We start from the raw sequence: 15,790 nt of genomic DNA, 5'->3' as shown, positions 1-15,790 counted from the left end.
CATGGACAAAGGCCCATACAACAAACTACAAGGGAATCTCTTTCAACCAGAAAGAGAAGCTGCAGAGTATAATTGCATCGTAGATCTTCAGAGGGTGATCTCCGTCTCCCTTTCTACCGCTGCCAGACTTTGTCTGAACATCAGAGGCTGCAGCGAGATGAAAGGTCACCGAACCCACAGGTACAGTGATGTCGTCGCTATTGTTTCCTCTGCGGTATCATTACCCTGACAGCTGACATGCAATCTGCCTTTTTAATATGTCACACAGAGAGCCACAGAGGATCCGCATCGCAGGTGGCGAGCGCTTCCAGAGCCTGACGTTTGGCACAGAAGCGGGCCGAGGTCTCTTCACTTGTTAAAACTCGTTTCGGAGTGGAGAGCCTGGGCTAATGTTGCCGGCGTGAATGACTAAGCCTGCCAGTCATTACTGTACTAACCTCCTGGTTTCCACTGTTTATACATCTGTGCCATTGTAGTGACCTCACTGTGAACCTCAAAACTCAAACATTTTCTGTGCTGTATGGAAATAAATTAATGATAATGAAGTTTGCTTCATTCATCTTCTGGAGCTTCCTCTCCACTGTGATTAAGAGCTCTGTCACAGAGGCTTGCAGTGTTGGTGCAAACTCCAGACTCGTTCACAATACGAGCGTCTTATCTCAGTAATTCCTCATGAAGCTCATAAAGATATGCGCTTGATAAATGCGAGCAGAATAGTTTCCTAACCGGAGCAATGCAAACGTAAGAAAACCAGACAGGCGATTGGACGTAAAGATAGTGTGTGCGAGGTCCTGCCCAGCTAGTGTGAAGCACACCCAGAGCTCCTCAGAGGAGACTCTGAAGTGGTGACTGAGACCTCGCGAGAACAACTGAGGGGACCTAAGTAGAGAGGGCTAACGAGGGGATGGGCTGCAGGTGAGGTGGGGTGTGGAGGACCAGGTGAGGGGAATGAGAGGTGATCGGGTGTGAATGGTCGGACCTGAAATGACAGGAGAGTTAATTAAACAAGCAGAAAGGAGGAAAACACACTAATATGAAGGGGAATTCTAATAAAGACACCGATGGGTTTACACTGGAGTTAGTTGAAAGCATGATTGGCTCGTTTCTCTCTACTTGGAGTCATTTTTTTTCCAATCGTTAATCTTAATGTAGCTTCAAGTAAATGAAAAAGAAATGTATTCTTCGTAATATAATGTAAATATTGTGTGTAACAATGTAAATGTTTCAGGCCAACCGTGAAAGTGTCTTTGAATCTTCTCATTATAAAGTTTAAAGTTTTTCTTTATCATTGCAAATAACAAATATCAAAATCAAACGGGCCATTCTGCCCTCAGTGGTATCAGAACATATCCCCGATTACTGCTCGACGTTCCCGTAACGCTCCATCGCTCGTCGTCTGAAGAGGGCTCACATGTAGACGTACTGATGCGGCATTAGTCTGTCATCAGGCTGTTCATCAGACTGTCACAACTGCTTCCAGGTTTCCTCCTGCTGCCCCATCGGCCGCCGGGACGATCCACCGCATTCCTGGGCCTTAATCAACTGTGACTGTGAAGAGGTGATGAGACCATCAAGAGTGAGCCAATCCTGCGCAGGAATTTAAAGCGTCACTTAAAGTGAATAACTGCGAGCGAGTGAAACTCAAACTGGACGCAGGGTTTGGATCAGCCGTCGGTTCGACTGCTTTGGGCTTCGGACGTCACCGTTCCTCCTCACACAGCGACTCCTGCTTTTATTTGGGGGGAAATTAGAGCTTTCTGGGCGTGAAGCAGGAAGTGGTTTGTGTCGCTGACGCTCGCTTATCTGGCGTTCATGTCAGCATGGCCACAGGGACATACATGCGCACCACGTGTCATTACTACATTCTTCACACATTTTTACAGCCGGGTGTAGTGTCTGATGTAAACTCATAATTTAGTTCTCTGCTCTGTGAGCTCTAATAACAGCGTGACACTCTTCCATATGCTCCACAAATTGGTGCGAGGTGCATGCTAACACAAGCACGGGAATCACTGCTAAGCCTTTCCATACGCAGAGTGTAATTTCAGATCCACGCCACACATGTGGTAGAAAGGCCTGCAGGAGGGAGAAAAAAGGGTAATTGAGTGCATTTTGATGTTATTTCCTTTTGGCTTCTCTGGGATTAAGCCGCCTGTCAATCACCGCAGGAAACGAAAGGGGGGCCCCGGGACCTCCTGCATGGCTTCAGGTCTCAGTGCGTAACCACAGCAGCGCAACTGCGTGACACCTCAGTGCCGACGGCAGGAGATCTGTACCTGCTCCGTGCACTGATCTCCAGCAGGTAGCTGGCACGACTGCAACACCAGAAATCCATGTAATCCTTTAAATATAGAGTTCTGTGTAGTTTCTACAAAATGCCTTTTTGTCACGAATGTCTTGAGAGAATTGCGTCCACATTTATGACGTCTTCAGGACACTAGATGTAAACCCATCCACACCATTAAAGAGACTTATTAGACAGAACAACGATGTATAAAGATCATAGACTGTATAAGAAGCTGACGTTTGTGGACTGCTGTTTTGAAGCGTTGTGTCCGTCGCCATCTTGTCACAGAAGTGTCACACACTGACGCTCGGTCGGACCCTTTGGCCCAGTGGGTCAGACCATGATGCTCCGCTGCAGTCGCAGTAGACACTCGGTTGACGTTGTGAGTTCACGCTACGTTTGGGGCGACAAAACCACTAAATAAGGTTCAGGAAAAACATCGCGGTCGAGCTTAAAATAAGTACGGATTAAGTCAAACGTAAGTATGACAAACACTTACGCACCTTCAAGGAGGGGAGGCTGGTTAACGAAACACAGGACTTTCACCCAGGAGACCGCTGTTCATGTCTTGTGTGAAACCAACTGAACATTAACTTATTTTTCCCTCGTTAAGTAACTTTCTGACAATTACATAACAAACAGTGATTTTACGCAACAAACGTGGTTATTTTAACCAAAACCATGACCTCGTTTTGTTGGGTGAGTAAACCTAAAAGCTCCGTGAACTACGTTGGAAGTCCATTTTGAAAAGACACCACGCATGTAAGGACCAGAACCTGAGCGCCGTCCATGGCACGCCCAAAACCGATGCTAGAGGGGAACCTGGCCACCGACCAAGCGGCCATATTTGACGAGTTGGGAGTGAGAATGTTGCCTTTTCATAATAACCAAGTGACCTCAACTCTACTGTAAAAGATTAACAGAATCCAGCGTGCAAAATGCATACCGAAGCTGAGCCAAAGCTAATATGAGTCTCAGTTAACAAACTAACTCTGAGCTGCAGCAGAGGAACACTTCCTGTTAGCCAAATCACCCAAACTACAAGAAAGCAACTGAAACTACTTTCTACAACCGGGGAATGATTCTGAAAAGAGCTTCTCACTTTTCAAAGTTGTGAGCTCCTCAAACAGGATCCACCTCCATTATTATACATGTTCCGGGGTCGATCTCAAGAGCTGATCAAACAAAAACAAAACCATCTGCATGGCTAAACGCCAGCAGAGATAGATGTTAAGTGTTTTGTTTTTAAGGCCATAACTTCTCAGATCTCTTGGATTGTGCAAGAACTTATGCAGAGCGCCGTTACCAACACTTTGATTTGAACGGTAAGTAATGCTGAAAACATTTAGCTCAGGGCTGTAGATTATCTGGCATGCCCCGACCGTGTTTTAACCAACAAATAACACATCGTTCATTATTCAATCCCTTCTGAGAAAAATGATGATTTATTGTAGATGCAGCCTTTAAAGTGCGCGATATGAAATCTTTGATTTATGCATCCCTCAATTAAAATCTTCACAGCACCCTTTGGTTGTTTTCCAAAGCGTGTCTTTCTATCTCATTCCTCGCCTACGACGTCATTGTTGGCAGAGCTTTCTGTTTGGACCCTGATTGGCCCTCCCTCTCAAGGTACTGCCATAATGATAGTTATTAAGCAGCCCCCGTCTTAAACAATCAACGTTCTGACAAAGAATCTCTCCTGCTCAAGCCGAGCGTGACGGCTTCCAGCGCCAAGCGCCGCGCAGAACAAGCACCATCATCTGAACACAGCAAACGTCCAGATTCAAGAAGAAAGCGTAAATATAACAATATCTACTGCGGATAATAATTTGCAGACGCAGAGACGAGGCGGCTGCAGCAGCTGACGGCCACTCGTTTTAGAGAACGACCACGACGCAGGTGTTCACAGGTGCAAGGCTGGCGCCGGCAGACCCCTCGACCACCATCAACCACCTGGAACATGAGCAGTGACGTCCTGGTGTTCATAGGAGAAACACCACGGAGCAGCTCGTTAGCGCTTCAGTGATCTCGTGCGGTTTGAGGCCTTTGGAGGACGAGCCGGCGCTGTGCTGGTGTCTGCAGGTTCAGAGTGAACGGTTTATACTGATGTACAGTGATGTGTGACACAACGTTACCTACTGCAACACAGTCACATGGATTTAAATGTAGTTAAAGTCGTTGATATTTGGCTTTTTTGTGTGTAAAGAGTGTCGTTACACTACAGGACACAAAGATTTGATTTATTTATAACTCCCTTTGAAAGCCGTCCATGTCCTTCTGAGATGTTCTTCCTGGTTGTAGAAGGACTCCTCCTCCCAGAGAAAAGAAGTGCCTGTTTAAATATCAAAGCATAACGTCACACCATGTCATGTTCTTTCTGGGACAAAGTCTTTTTGATCAGAGCCGACTCAAAATATTTGAAAAAGAGCATTTTCAACAATTCTACATCTGTGTTTTCATTCTGCACTCGATTGAAGAGAGTCACATTTTATTTCGCTTCATTTTCTCTGAGTTTAAACTTGCTTGGAGTGGAAACACCGTATTATGTTATTATGTGATGAATGTTCAGTTTGACATCAAATAGTTTTCACAATTTTCTTGAAAGACTTCTTGTCCGTGTCGTCTTAAAAGTTGAGATTGAAAGTTCCTCGTTGACCTTGGAGTTGACAGCTGAAGTACGACAGTGAACTACCATGTTATAGTGTACTATAGTAGTACTTCTGGCATAACTTCAAGTAGTACTATGCTCAAATGTCAGGGGAATCGCTACGATACTTGAAAAGGTCATATTACCCAGAGTGCTTGTGAACCGTGCTTTCATTCTGATATGAACAGAAGGAGCATCATGAGACAGATAACGGGACATGTCCAGGTGTCCTGTGGATCACGTCACTGTAGAACCTGTGAACAGAAGAGTGAAGCCGGCAACAAGCCGGCGCTCCGTCAGACTGGAGAACGTTGTCAGGTTCTCAGTGACGGAGCCTCGGCGCTGCTCTTAGTGAGGCTGTTTGGCCAGCTGCCTTTTCAGAGCGTCACTCTATTGAGGCGAAGTTTAGCCGAGGAATGTTTTGTGCCGATTATTCCGGGGAGAGAAGACCTTTTCTATTGCCTGGACCGAAATCCTTCTTGACATCATCTCCTCGCAATTGTAAAGCCCCCCCCCCCCCCCCCCCCGACCCCCCAACCCCCTTCCCCGCTTTGGTCCCGTTTGCCATTTCCACAAAATAAATAGCGTCCAAATTTGATCTGGGCTTTGCATGGTTACCGTTTTGTTAATGGGCAGTCTGGCCTCTTGATGAGGCCGAGAGCATTTTTGGGGGGCACAGTGTGGTTGTTGTAGCAACGTCGTTGAGGAGTGAATGAAGCAGATGTCAGAGTAATCCATCAGCCGGCAGCTCCGCACTCCCACCCACACACACACACACACACACACACACACACAACCCGCAACCCTCAATCACACCTACTTCACTCTGATCCATCCTCATCACAACACTTGAAAAATGTGTCTCAAATACAAACTGACCTCCCACAACAACAACTTTTATTAGCCAAAAGATGAATGAAAAGACAACGTGGTTCTACTTGGAAGACGTCAACAGTGACCTCTGATTTAAGAGCTACAGCAGCAGTGACATCGCTCCATCAGTTCAGTCGCATGCAAGAAGACGCTTTAACGAGGACTGAGTCCGTGCTGAATGTCACTTCACTAGAAAGTCTTTTTAACAACGAGAATAAACTGCATTGTTTTCTGCCCTCATAACCAGCAACAGTTCTGTCATCAGTACTGAGTACCGTACAACTGGTCACTCCTGTCAGGGTTGGTTGTTATATGATGAAGCACTGGGGCTGAGTATATTAAGTTCAGGCCATCAAGTATTAGAAGATTGGATTGAATGCTTGGTCTGGCGTTGGTTGTCTAGAGACTCAGGTACATTTATTTTACAGCTGATGTCCTGGAGGTGTAGATGTCCGACAGTGAACCCCAAGTTCACGTCCACTCATGGACATTTACTGGATATCATTCCACCGTCCGTGTCTCCCCAATCCCTCTACTTTTGACCGTCTAACAATATTTCATATGAAGTGACACCCAGCCCTGCTTAGAATAGACAAAGAGCCCCATAGTAGAGCTGTGTGTTAGTGCTTATCCACGTAGAGAGCCACAGTGAAACTGTAACTCCCACATTCTGTTCCTGAAATATAAAAACCTCTACAGTCTCACTCCCAGCTCGCTAAACACCAGCGCCTGGTGTGGTGGTCCTACGCCTCAAACTGTGACGCTTCTCTTTTCAAAGTCGTCCCCTGTGTCGTTGTTTGCATACAGTGTCTTTTAAAATGAACTTCCAACATAGGTTTACTTGGGTACAACAAAGGCACTTGGTTAGGCTGAGGAACACATCACGGTTTGGGTTAAAATAAGTGTGTTTGTTATGTAGAATAAGTACGCTTGTTGGGTAACCGGCGTAGTTAAGTGCGTAAGTCATCGTGGACATAAACAGCAGTCTCCTGGGTGAAAGTCCTGTGTTTGCTTGACCCGTCCGACCTCCCCTCCCCTCCGCCCTCAACAGATTTCCTCCCTCTTTATTCTCTCTCGGTTGCTATGAAGCCTAACAATGATGCAGATTTGAAAGCCCGGTGCGTCTCATACCGTTGCTAAAGGGGGCACCATGGCGGCTGTATCGTGCCAAAGACCCGAGAGTCGGAGTTTGACGAGTTGGGAGTGAGAATGGGTCGGTCATGTGGTTCAATCCCTAAGTCTAGATGGATAGCTAGTGTATTCATGTTTATTCATTTGTCCTTGTTAGCAGCCTTTAACAAACACCGTTAAAGACCTTCGTTACTTGCACATCATCATCGTCATGCTAGTCATGGCAGAACGACCCGGACGCTTAGATTACAGCTCAAAAGATGGAAAGATGACAAAAACATGAGGGCGGGTATCGTAGCTAACAGAGATTAGCCACAGCTACAATGGCGTATTACTGCTAATACGTACCGCAGGCGTACCGCACCATTAACAATGTATAGTAGCATTATGCTAACAATTATGTGTTTGAATTTGAATGGCAAGAGCTGTTGCAGGTACTAGTTGAACTTAGGCTATGGATGGTAAACCGCAAAAACACATTTTACTTTTTTCAGAAAGGCAGATGAATGAAGCTGAGCCTCGTAAGCTAACGTTAGCGGAACAGCAGCTAGCATGGCGGTGGCACCGGGACTCTGTCTCTCTACAGGTTAGATCAGGTTTCCTGAAGTGGGTTACAAACACAATGCTGCACATTTCATTCAACATCATCATGTTCCACCGCAGAGGAACAAGGCACACTTTTTAAAAACAGTGCTTCAGTGGCAAACTCAGTAACGCAACAGTTAGAAATGCTAAGGGAAAATATCTTACATAGAGATAGAAAATAAATTAAAAAAAATATTATATAAAAATAATCTCTTACAAAATATATTCTATCGACCAACATTAAGGGGGAAGTCGTGTCTGGAAGCTCGCATTCGCTCCCAGTGGCGTTCATCTTGCTGCTCAGTCACAAACTCTGCAACATTCCAGACAACTAGCAGCAAACTGAGGGGGGGACGGGGACAGAGACGATACTATCACAGCGAGCCCGGGATCAGTAGTTTAACGTTCCTCTGCTAGGCGTAAAGCACATGAGCTGCAAACGTGTGTCAGTCGAGCTCCAGTGTGTAAGTTGTTTTGTTAAAACAAAGAAAGTCTTTATGCTTTTAAGTCCACTTGACGGCGTCTACACCAACTTAAAACCAGATTTAGTCAACAGTGAATTTTCAGAAAAATCATCAGTAGTTTTCTCATTTAATAAATTATTAGTCTAGAAGTAAAAGCAACTGCTTGAGGTGAGTCATGCCAGCAGAGAAGTCCAGCCCGGGGCAGGAAATGGCATTCAAATCAGTCCGGTGTCCGGTCCGGTGTCCCGGCAGATGTCCATTGGCATCAGTATAATCGACACGCGTTGGAGGAACCGGGTGTCGCGATCGTTGCGAGATCGGCGGTCGCTCTCCACGCTCGTCCAAACACGAGCCCGATAAGTATTTCTATTTACAGGTGTACACCTCTGTCCTCTCGCTGCACGTGTTGCACTTCACGTAGCAGCACCACAGGAACTTGCAGTTGCACTGCCAAACGCGCGAGTACTGGTGCGTGTCGTATCCTCGGCCGCAGCACATCAGGTCGCAGCTGTTGGGCTGCAGAGCCGTCTTGTTGCACAGGCGGCCCTGCGTTCCCATGCTGCCCGTCAGCGGGTCGGCCTCGCAGTAGTTGGGCGACCTCTCGATGTAGACCAGCTCCGTGTCCGTGGGCTTGCGGTAGGAGTGGGGTTTCTTGATCTTCAGGAAGACGGGGCGCTTGTTGCGGCTGGCCCGCACCGGCTCCACGTGCACGGCCTGGTTGTACCTCTCCTTGAGGACGTATCCCAGCTGGCGGAACTTGGGGAGCGTCGTCCAGCACGTCTTGGTGGTGCAGGATCCCGACACGCCGTGGCACTTGCACTCCAGACGCATGCCCTTCTCCAGGACCTACAACGTAGAGGGGAAAGTTGAGATGCAGCAACGGTTTCAAAGTTTCAAACCCAAAAGGTGTGCTAGAGTTGCAGCCCCCCAACTAATATCCAGTCACATTTAAGTGTTTCATCTGTTCAGATCGAGCTTTGCCCGATAAATTAGATGTTCTCCAACCATCAAAAGATCAAAGTTAAGAATTCTTCTTCTTTCCTACGGCTCTTTTGTTGCCGTCTTCCCACAATGAGCGAGTGAGAAACGCATGAGTTTGCAGAAATACCGAGTCTAACATATTGCATGAATAGTTCAACAGGTTGAGACAAAAGTTTTCTAGCATTCCAAATGAATGTAAGCATTCCAGAGACCTCAGAGCTGCTACAGTATGTCGCCCTATGGCCAGTAGCTGTGTGTGTGTGTGTGTGTGTGTGTGTGTGTGTGTGTGTGTGTGTGTGAGCCGTTCTTTTTACAAGACAGGGTGAGTCTGACAACACATTCACGGAGGAAACGAACCCTTCCAGGTTCATGTGTGTCACGCTATTGAGAGTTAAGAATGATAAATACTTTGTGGTGGAACAAGTTCTCAGATCTTCAACTTAAGTAAAAGTAGTAATACCACAGTGTAGAAATACTCGCTCACAAGTAAAAGCCCTGCTTTCAAAATCTTACAGAAGTACAAAAGTATTAGCACTAAAAAAAAAAAGGCCCGTTTCCATCTCTCCGTGTGCCGCGGGCTGAACGGCATCAGCTCACCCTTCTTCCTCCTCCTCCTCCTCCTCCTCACTGAGTGGGAACCCTCGACCGGCGTTTAGCGAACGCCTCACCCTGCTGGTGAATCACTCCCCTCTGATGTGGCCTCAGACTCTCTGGAGTCCCGCGGGGTAATTGTCAAAAGCCCTGGATGCATGCGGCTTAGCGCGGTCGTGCCCCCGACACCCGGCAAGCTTTTGATTCATGGCGTTCAGTGAAGTGCCAACCGAGCTGCCGCTGTTTGTCTAACGGAACCGCTGTAAGCCTCCCGCGGCACCTTTTACACCATTTCATCTTTTTGTTTATTCTTCTCAAGAAGTGTAAAGGTCAGCAGTGACACACACACACACACACACACACACACACACACACACACATCTCCAATTAAACATGAAAGCCTTACTACAGTAATTACAGAGCTATCAGTTCAGTAGGTGCGTATTAAGAGATTCACACACCGTGTCACACACTGACTGGTGACAGACCTCAAACATAAAGACCTGTCACCATGACACCAACATGATATCTCTGTACGCATTTTCACTCCTCAGCTTTTCAACGTCTACATGCACAGTCCTCCAAATACACGTTTTCATGTCTGTTCCTAGTCTAGTACAAAGTAATGCATATTGAAGACGTTTCACGAATAGAGAAAATAGAAGATTATTTTTTACTCTCACACAGAAAACATCTGCAGCATCTGCAGCATTACGACGGGGCGTATTGCAGCGACGGATAGTTCTCTTGCTCTCGCATGAGAAACTAGATCTACAGTAAGTTATGAAACCACTCATACGCATCTATGCGATGCAATAGAGAGGCAAAGGCCCCGCCCCTTCCTCTGGACCACCCACGGGACCTTTTTTTCCGAAATAAATATGCATGATAGTCAACGACGAGAGACGAGTCTTTTCTTTTATCCCATTTGAATTGAGCCATAAATTACACGTATAATGTTTGTCAATTCAAAAGATCATTTTGTCCGTCATTTTGTTATAAAACTGTTTCCGTAAAATATACGTGACTAGAAATTAGAGCGCCTGAGTGTGTTCGTGATGGGATCACACCAACAACGGGTCTCACTCGTTATTTCGAGTTTTTTCGTTATTTCATATGCTTGATGAAACACATCGGAATGTAGCTGAGGCAGCTAGCGAGACAGGGTAAAGGCCACGATGGTGTCGAGAGACGTTCTTTACTGAGCGAGTTCACACAAAACAAACCTAAGACAATTTTCAACTTTCTTAACTTGCAAAATGATTTTAAATCGACCAACATCACATGTGTAACTCGTTGTTAGATGTGCGACCAAATGACGACCCAACACATGTTCTCCTATGAGATAATGACACAATGTTCCTAACTTAATTAATAACGATTATTTACTGTACATTTCTGCACATATATCTGGTTGAACTCCTGGTACAGCGTTTTCCAACGAAAGCCAGCCATGGACTTTTGAAACTTCACAGAAAGCTGCTATCCCTTTAATCCTTCTCAAAGCATCTACTGCAGATGAAAAATTAAATGAAGTGGATTTCTGGATCCGTTGAAATGAACCGAGAGGTCAGACTTCAGAATAAGACGTACCTTGCGTCCCACTTCGTTGTTGTGTAAATTCATGAGAGTCCTGGCGTTCTGCTTGATCTCCCGCGCGTCCACGAACACCTTGGAGAACCCCAGGCCGTAGTGGACGTCCGCGGAGCAGCCGCCCCACTTCCAGCCCTCCTCCTGGTTGTAGAAGCCCTGCTTCTCCTTGTCGCAGCCGCAGCCGCTCAGGCTCCCCTGGGTGCAGGCCGCGGTGACGGCGTGGGCGACCCCGGCTGCGATGATGGCGTAGGTGAACGCGGCCTCCTTGCTGCCTGCGATTGGGAGAGAAAGAAGAAGGAAGAAAAAATGCATACTTTAATCACAATTGCCCGACAACCAGGATTCACTATTTCAGGCACTGTCAAGACTCCTCGCATACCTGGCATAGCTGCCTCAGACCAAATCATAAAACACACGAGCCAAGTCCAATTGCTCAATCAAGCTCAGTTAAAGCAGAAGCTCCGAGAAGACAACAGAGCAGTTTGGAATGGAAGAGAAGACATTGTCTTTGGGATGAGTTATGATCAAATTCACCAATTATGAGCGGGTGATAAAACATGAAAGATGTTTGGCATCATTCATGGCCTTCTTCGTACACGTGAGGTGCGTCTGAGAGGCGTGCAGAGCCTCCCTACGTGGACGGATTTCCACTCCATAAATCTGAGCGCTTCAGGTCAACTGTACCGAACATCGCTGCATCGCTGCCAACCGCGATCCCAAGTCTACAGTGCTCCTGTCAGCTGTCGGTGTTCCAGCCTGCTGAGACAGAACAAAGGACTCAGACGGACCGTGTGGCGGGACCAGCTGGACCCGACCTGGAACCTCATCGGGTCCAGCGACGCGGAAATGATTTCTCAGGATATAGCGTTAAAAAAAATCATTCCTCATAAAACATCCCCAGCCAAAGCTGCAGGACCTGGAGGTGAAGATTTGTAAACCTAGAAGAGAGTACTTGTCTGAACTTGAAGCTCTTTTTTGGAGGAGGAGGAGGAGGAGGAGGAGGAGGGTAATTTATGAACATACATGACGGAGGTTTAGCTGAGAGCAGATAGACAGCATGTAGCTCCACGTGTTACCAGCTATGGGAGAACATGGACCTGCATACGGTTCCAGGGTCAGGAGGCTTCATCACCGTCACTCACCAGACTAGAAACACACCGTATTAAAGAGGCGCATTAAAGGCATTGTAATACAATGGACTAACAGAACCGACGGTTGAACACCAGAGCGGTAAACCTGACTCTGCCCTGATTATTTCCGCAGTCCTTCTCTTCTGGAGAGAACATCGCCTCGAGCCTTGTTCCACACGGGATGAACAGTCTGCGGTTGTTTTTCTTTCCCCACCGGGAGCAGATGCACCGAGGCCGAGCGCTGCGACTCGCAGACGTTTGTCAAAGTGTCAGAGGTCAAAGTGGGAGGAATGCCCTGTTGGGTTCTTCTTCTTCTGACAAATTATAGCAACCTTCTAAACTCTTTTTTTTTTTATGACTTCCTAAAAGGTAAAGGTAGCGTACGACTCATGGAGGAAAACATGCCGTGTTTCACTATGTTAGTGAGCTGCTGCTGTGATATTGTGCAGTAATCAATAAACACATTCTCAGTAATAACTGTGACGATGACATGTTTCAACAACATGGAGCTCAGTGATGAAGAGGAGCTCTCAGCTCAATGAGCAGTTAGCAGCTGTCTGCTTCACCACCAGCAGCTCTAGTCGAGTCATATTCATACTGATACTCATTATCATAGACTTCTAGGGTCATATGTCATATGAGCACAAAACAACCGCATACATTCGATCAGTGGATATTTACAGGCCTGTTGTTTTAGTGTATTTGTTTTGTTGGCGCACAGCCGGCTGGGATGAAATCAGAAGGGCAACATACCCACTTTGAGCTCTTTCCCGAACACCGTCCTCTCTGCCAGGGCCGAGCAGTTCCAGCGTCCGTGTCTGAACTGGAACTGGCACTCGTTGATCCCCATCTGGACCCCCTCTCCGATCACTATGATGGCGTCGGGTCGGCTCTGACAGATCGTCCGCTGACGGGGGGCCAAGCCGGGGATCTTATTGCAGATGATGCTCGCTCCCAGTGCGACCACCGAGGACAGACCCCTGCGGGCGGAGGTGACAGGTTACAACGCGGCTGCTGTTCGCTGTGCAGCTTCTGCAGGTGTTTTCAGACTCTTTATCTCCTGGAGACATTACAGACACTTCTCTGACTCTTCACACATGTACAGAGCTCCGACGCCTCCGCCAACATGAATGTAATAATCAGTGAATTGCAAGAGAAGCGAAGCCAGAAATACTTCTTACTTTTGTGGAAACTTTTATTTCTCAGATGTTCTTAGAATAACTCACCCGATCTTCAGGTACAACACTCCCAGGCACAGGAAGAAGTGGAAGATCCAGCGCCGCGTCTTCCTACTCATGGTGCTCGCTCGGCCGCAGCCAGCCGGTGGAACGACGCTCACGCTCGGCGCAACAAAACCGGCCTCTATTCCTCCGCAGAGTCCCGCGGGGTGTCCAGGTGCTCCGAGCTGCCGCGCGCGTCAATGAAAGAGCTCCTCGGGACAAACCAAAGTCCGTGGCGATGAACGCGTCCCGATGTCATTTGGTGGTATGAGTCCGGCGGCGCGAGCCTGCGGAGGAGCATTGGGGCTGTTGTTTTCCAGGTGCGCAGCTCGGCTCCTCAGTGATCCGGCTTCAGAGAGAGTGTGAGAGTGTGTGGGTGTGTGTGTGTGTGTGTGTGTGTCTACCTTCTCTATCAGGGCGTGTTCTGCGGAGGATCTGCCTCTGAGCAGCTTGCAGGTACACGCTCAGCTCATCGGTCCCTCCGCGCGCGCAGACCTGCGTCCAGCTGAGGGTTCAAGGAGCCGGTGAGATGTCGCGCTTGTTGCAGGTCGTGAGCTCTCATCCTCCGCGCTCACTGCGCGTCTGACAGACAACCAGCTATCCAGCCCCCCCACCCCCAAAAAAACACAATGAACGCCCCTCCCACCGTATGCCTGTTGTCTTGGCACGTTCTGGGACCCCGCATCTCCCGTCAGATCACATGGCACGTGATGCGGACCGCACCGGTGGTGGACCGTGGCTGCGTTTCATTTTCATGTACTCAAGTGCAGTTTTGAGGTCGGGGAGACTGGGCTGTGTACTTTTCATTCACTACCATGTGTTAATACTGGCATAACACACATTAGAAGTTTATTAACACACACTATGCAGAGAAGAAAAGCTCGTTTTTACTGTAAATACAGAAGACAACCTGTTCTGAGAAGTGAAGCCAAAGAAATGCGTTAAAGCTGCATTCTCTCTAGTGTCCAGCAGGGGGCGACTCCTCTGGTTGTATAGAAGTCTAGTCTAAAATGACTCTACTTCTCTCTTGATTTATTCCCTCAGTAAACATTGTAAACATGAGTTTATGGTCTCAATCTCTAGTTTACAGTCTTCTTCAATACAGCATGATGTTCATTTAGTACATTATGGAACATTTAGAGTCAAACACCATAAAGCAGGGGATGCTTTAGGGGCGGGGCTACACGGTGATTGACAGGTCGCTATACAGCGTCTCTACTCCCCCACAGTCCAAATACGGTCACTTCCGTTCACTGGTTGCATAAAGACAAGATGGCGACGGCCAAAACACAGAACTCCAGGCTTCAAAACGGTCGTCCATAAACTCTGAGTGCTGTTTGACTTCTAATATGCAGTTTACTGAATACTTTAATGAAGCACATCTGTCCAGCTCCTCCATCCTTGCAGCCAAACACTGAGACAGTACAGACCTTTACTCACAGGGCTGCTATCTCTATTCATGAATTCATTATTCTCTGGCTTTCACAGTCTCCTTTAACTTAAGTGAAGATGCTCTTCACTTCAGGCCGTGGTTTTGTGAGACAGCTGGCTGCAGAAATGAAACAGGGAGCACATCTGTAGACGTGTGAGTCCGGCCTCTCTAATCACAAACACGTTCTTAGATTACGATTAAAGTCATGCATTTGTGCCAACGAGCCCCATCACTGGGTTGATCCCCACTGACCCAGCTGTGTGCTGTAGCTGCATCTCTCTCTTCACAGACTTCTGTAACAACATGGAGCTGACCTCTGTCCACTAACCAGAGTAACATCTCCAAACATCCCATCAGTTGTATAGATGTTAGTCCAGAGACGCTGCCCTGATGTCACACAACCTGAATGTTACCCTCACAACAAGCTACGCTGCTGATCACTTCACTTGGTTGTGAAATGTCCTCAGACGTCTTGTTCTCACCTCAGAGGTTCTGTTCACAGAAAGCAGAACATGTTCACTTGTAAGAAGTCAAACAGACGTTGGACGATTCATTGTTCCCGGGCTCCTCTGCTTGTACTTTACTTTGATATCTCTAAATACTTCTCCTCCACGGGTCAAAAGTAAATGTTGTTCATTTCACTCCTTCATTCATCTGACAGTAGAAGAACAACGTTCAGACGTGATGCACTGCTTCAGACCAACAGAGCTACAATAACTCTGACACGCTTCTTACATTGAAACGGATCAATAAGAATTATCCATAATAAATGTACTATCAGTACATTTTATTGATAATACTCCTACTGAAGTAAAACATGAGCACAGTCCTTGTATTCTCATATTATACATATCAT

At 47.1% G+C, this 15,790-nt stretch overlaps 1 protein-coding gene across 2 annotated transcripts; it reads right to left on the bottom strand.

Moving 5' to 3' along the window:
- Positions 1 to 5,816: 5,816 nt before the first annotated feature.
- Positions 5,817 to 14,046, bottom strand: wnt7aa (wingless-type MMTV integration site family, member 7Aa). Of its 2 annotated transcripts, XM_068711860.1 has the most exons (5): positions 13,907 to 14,046; positions 13,509 to 13,789; positions 13,036 to 13,262; positions 11,153 to 11,424; positions 5,817 to 8,833 (listed from the first exon to the last, which is right to left on the bottom strand). In XM_068711860.1, the coding sequence occupies exons 2-5, from the start codon at positions 13,577 to 13,579 to the stop codon at positions 8,354 to 8,356; spliced, it is 1,050 nt and encodes a 349-aa protein (XP_068567961.1). In that variant the 5' UTR covers positions 13,580 to 13,789; positions 13,907 to 14,046; the 3' UTR covers positions 5,817 to 8,353. The 2 variants fall into 2 exon arrangements, with proteins under 2 accessions (XP_068567961.1, XP_068567959.1); XM_068711858.1 differs by having other exon boundaries at positions 13,509 to 14,046.
- Positions 14,047 to 15,790: the final 1,744 nt, after the last annotated feature.

This window comes from Cebidichthys violaceus, unplaced genomic scaffold (genome assembly GCF_023349555.1).
Source record: "Cebidichthys violaceus isolate CVI_PGR_0920_01 unplaced genomic scaffold, fCebVio1.0.p SCAF_17, whole genome shotgun sequence".
NCBI lineage: Eukaryota > Metazoa > Chordata > Actinopteri > Perciformes > Stichaeidae > Cebidichthys > Cebidichthys violaceus.
Note: the sequence above shows the minus strand (reverse complement) of the source record. Positions and strands in the feature narration are given on the sequence as shown.

What these genes read in the sequence shown, in the direction of transcription:
- wnt7aa (XM_068711858.1), bottom strand. Translation starts at nt 13,579, where the DNA reads ATGAGTAGGAAGACGCGGCGCTGGATCTTCCACTTCTTCCTGTGCCTG. An exon ending in GTGTTGTACCTGAAGATCGG is followed by an intron (nt 13,263 to 13,508) that starts GTGAGTTATTCT and finishes CTCCGCCCGCAG; the next exon opens with GGGTCTGTCCTCGGTGGTCG. An exon ending in CGGGAAAGAGCTCAAAGTGG is followed by an intron (nt 11,425 to 13,035) that starts GTATGTTGCCCT and finishes TCCCAATCGCAG; the next exon opens with GCAGCAAGGAGGCCGCGTTC.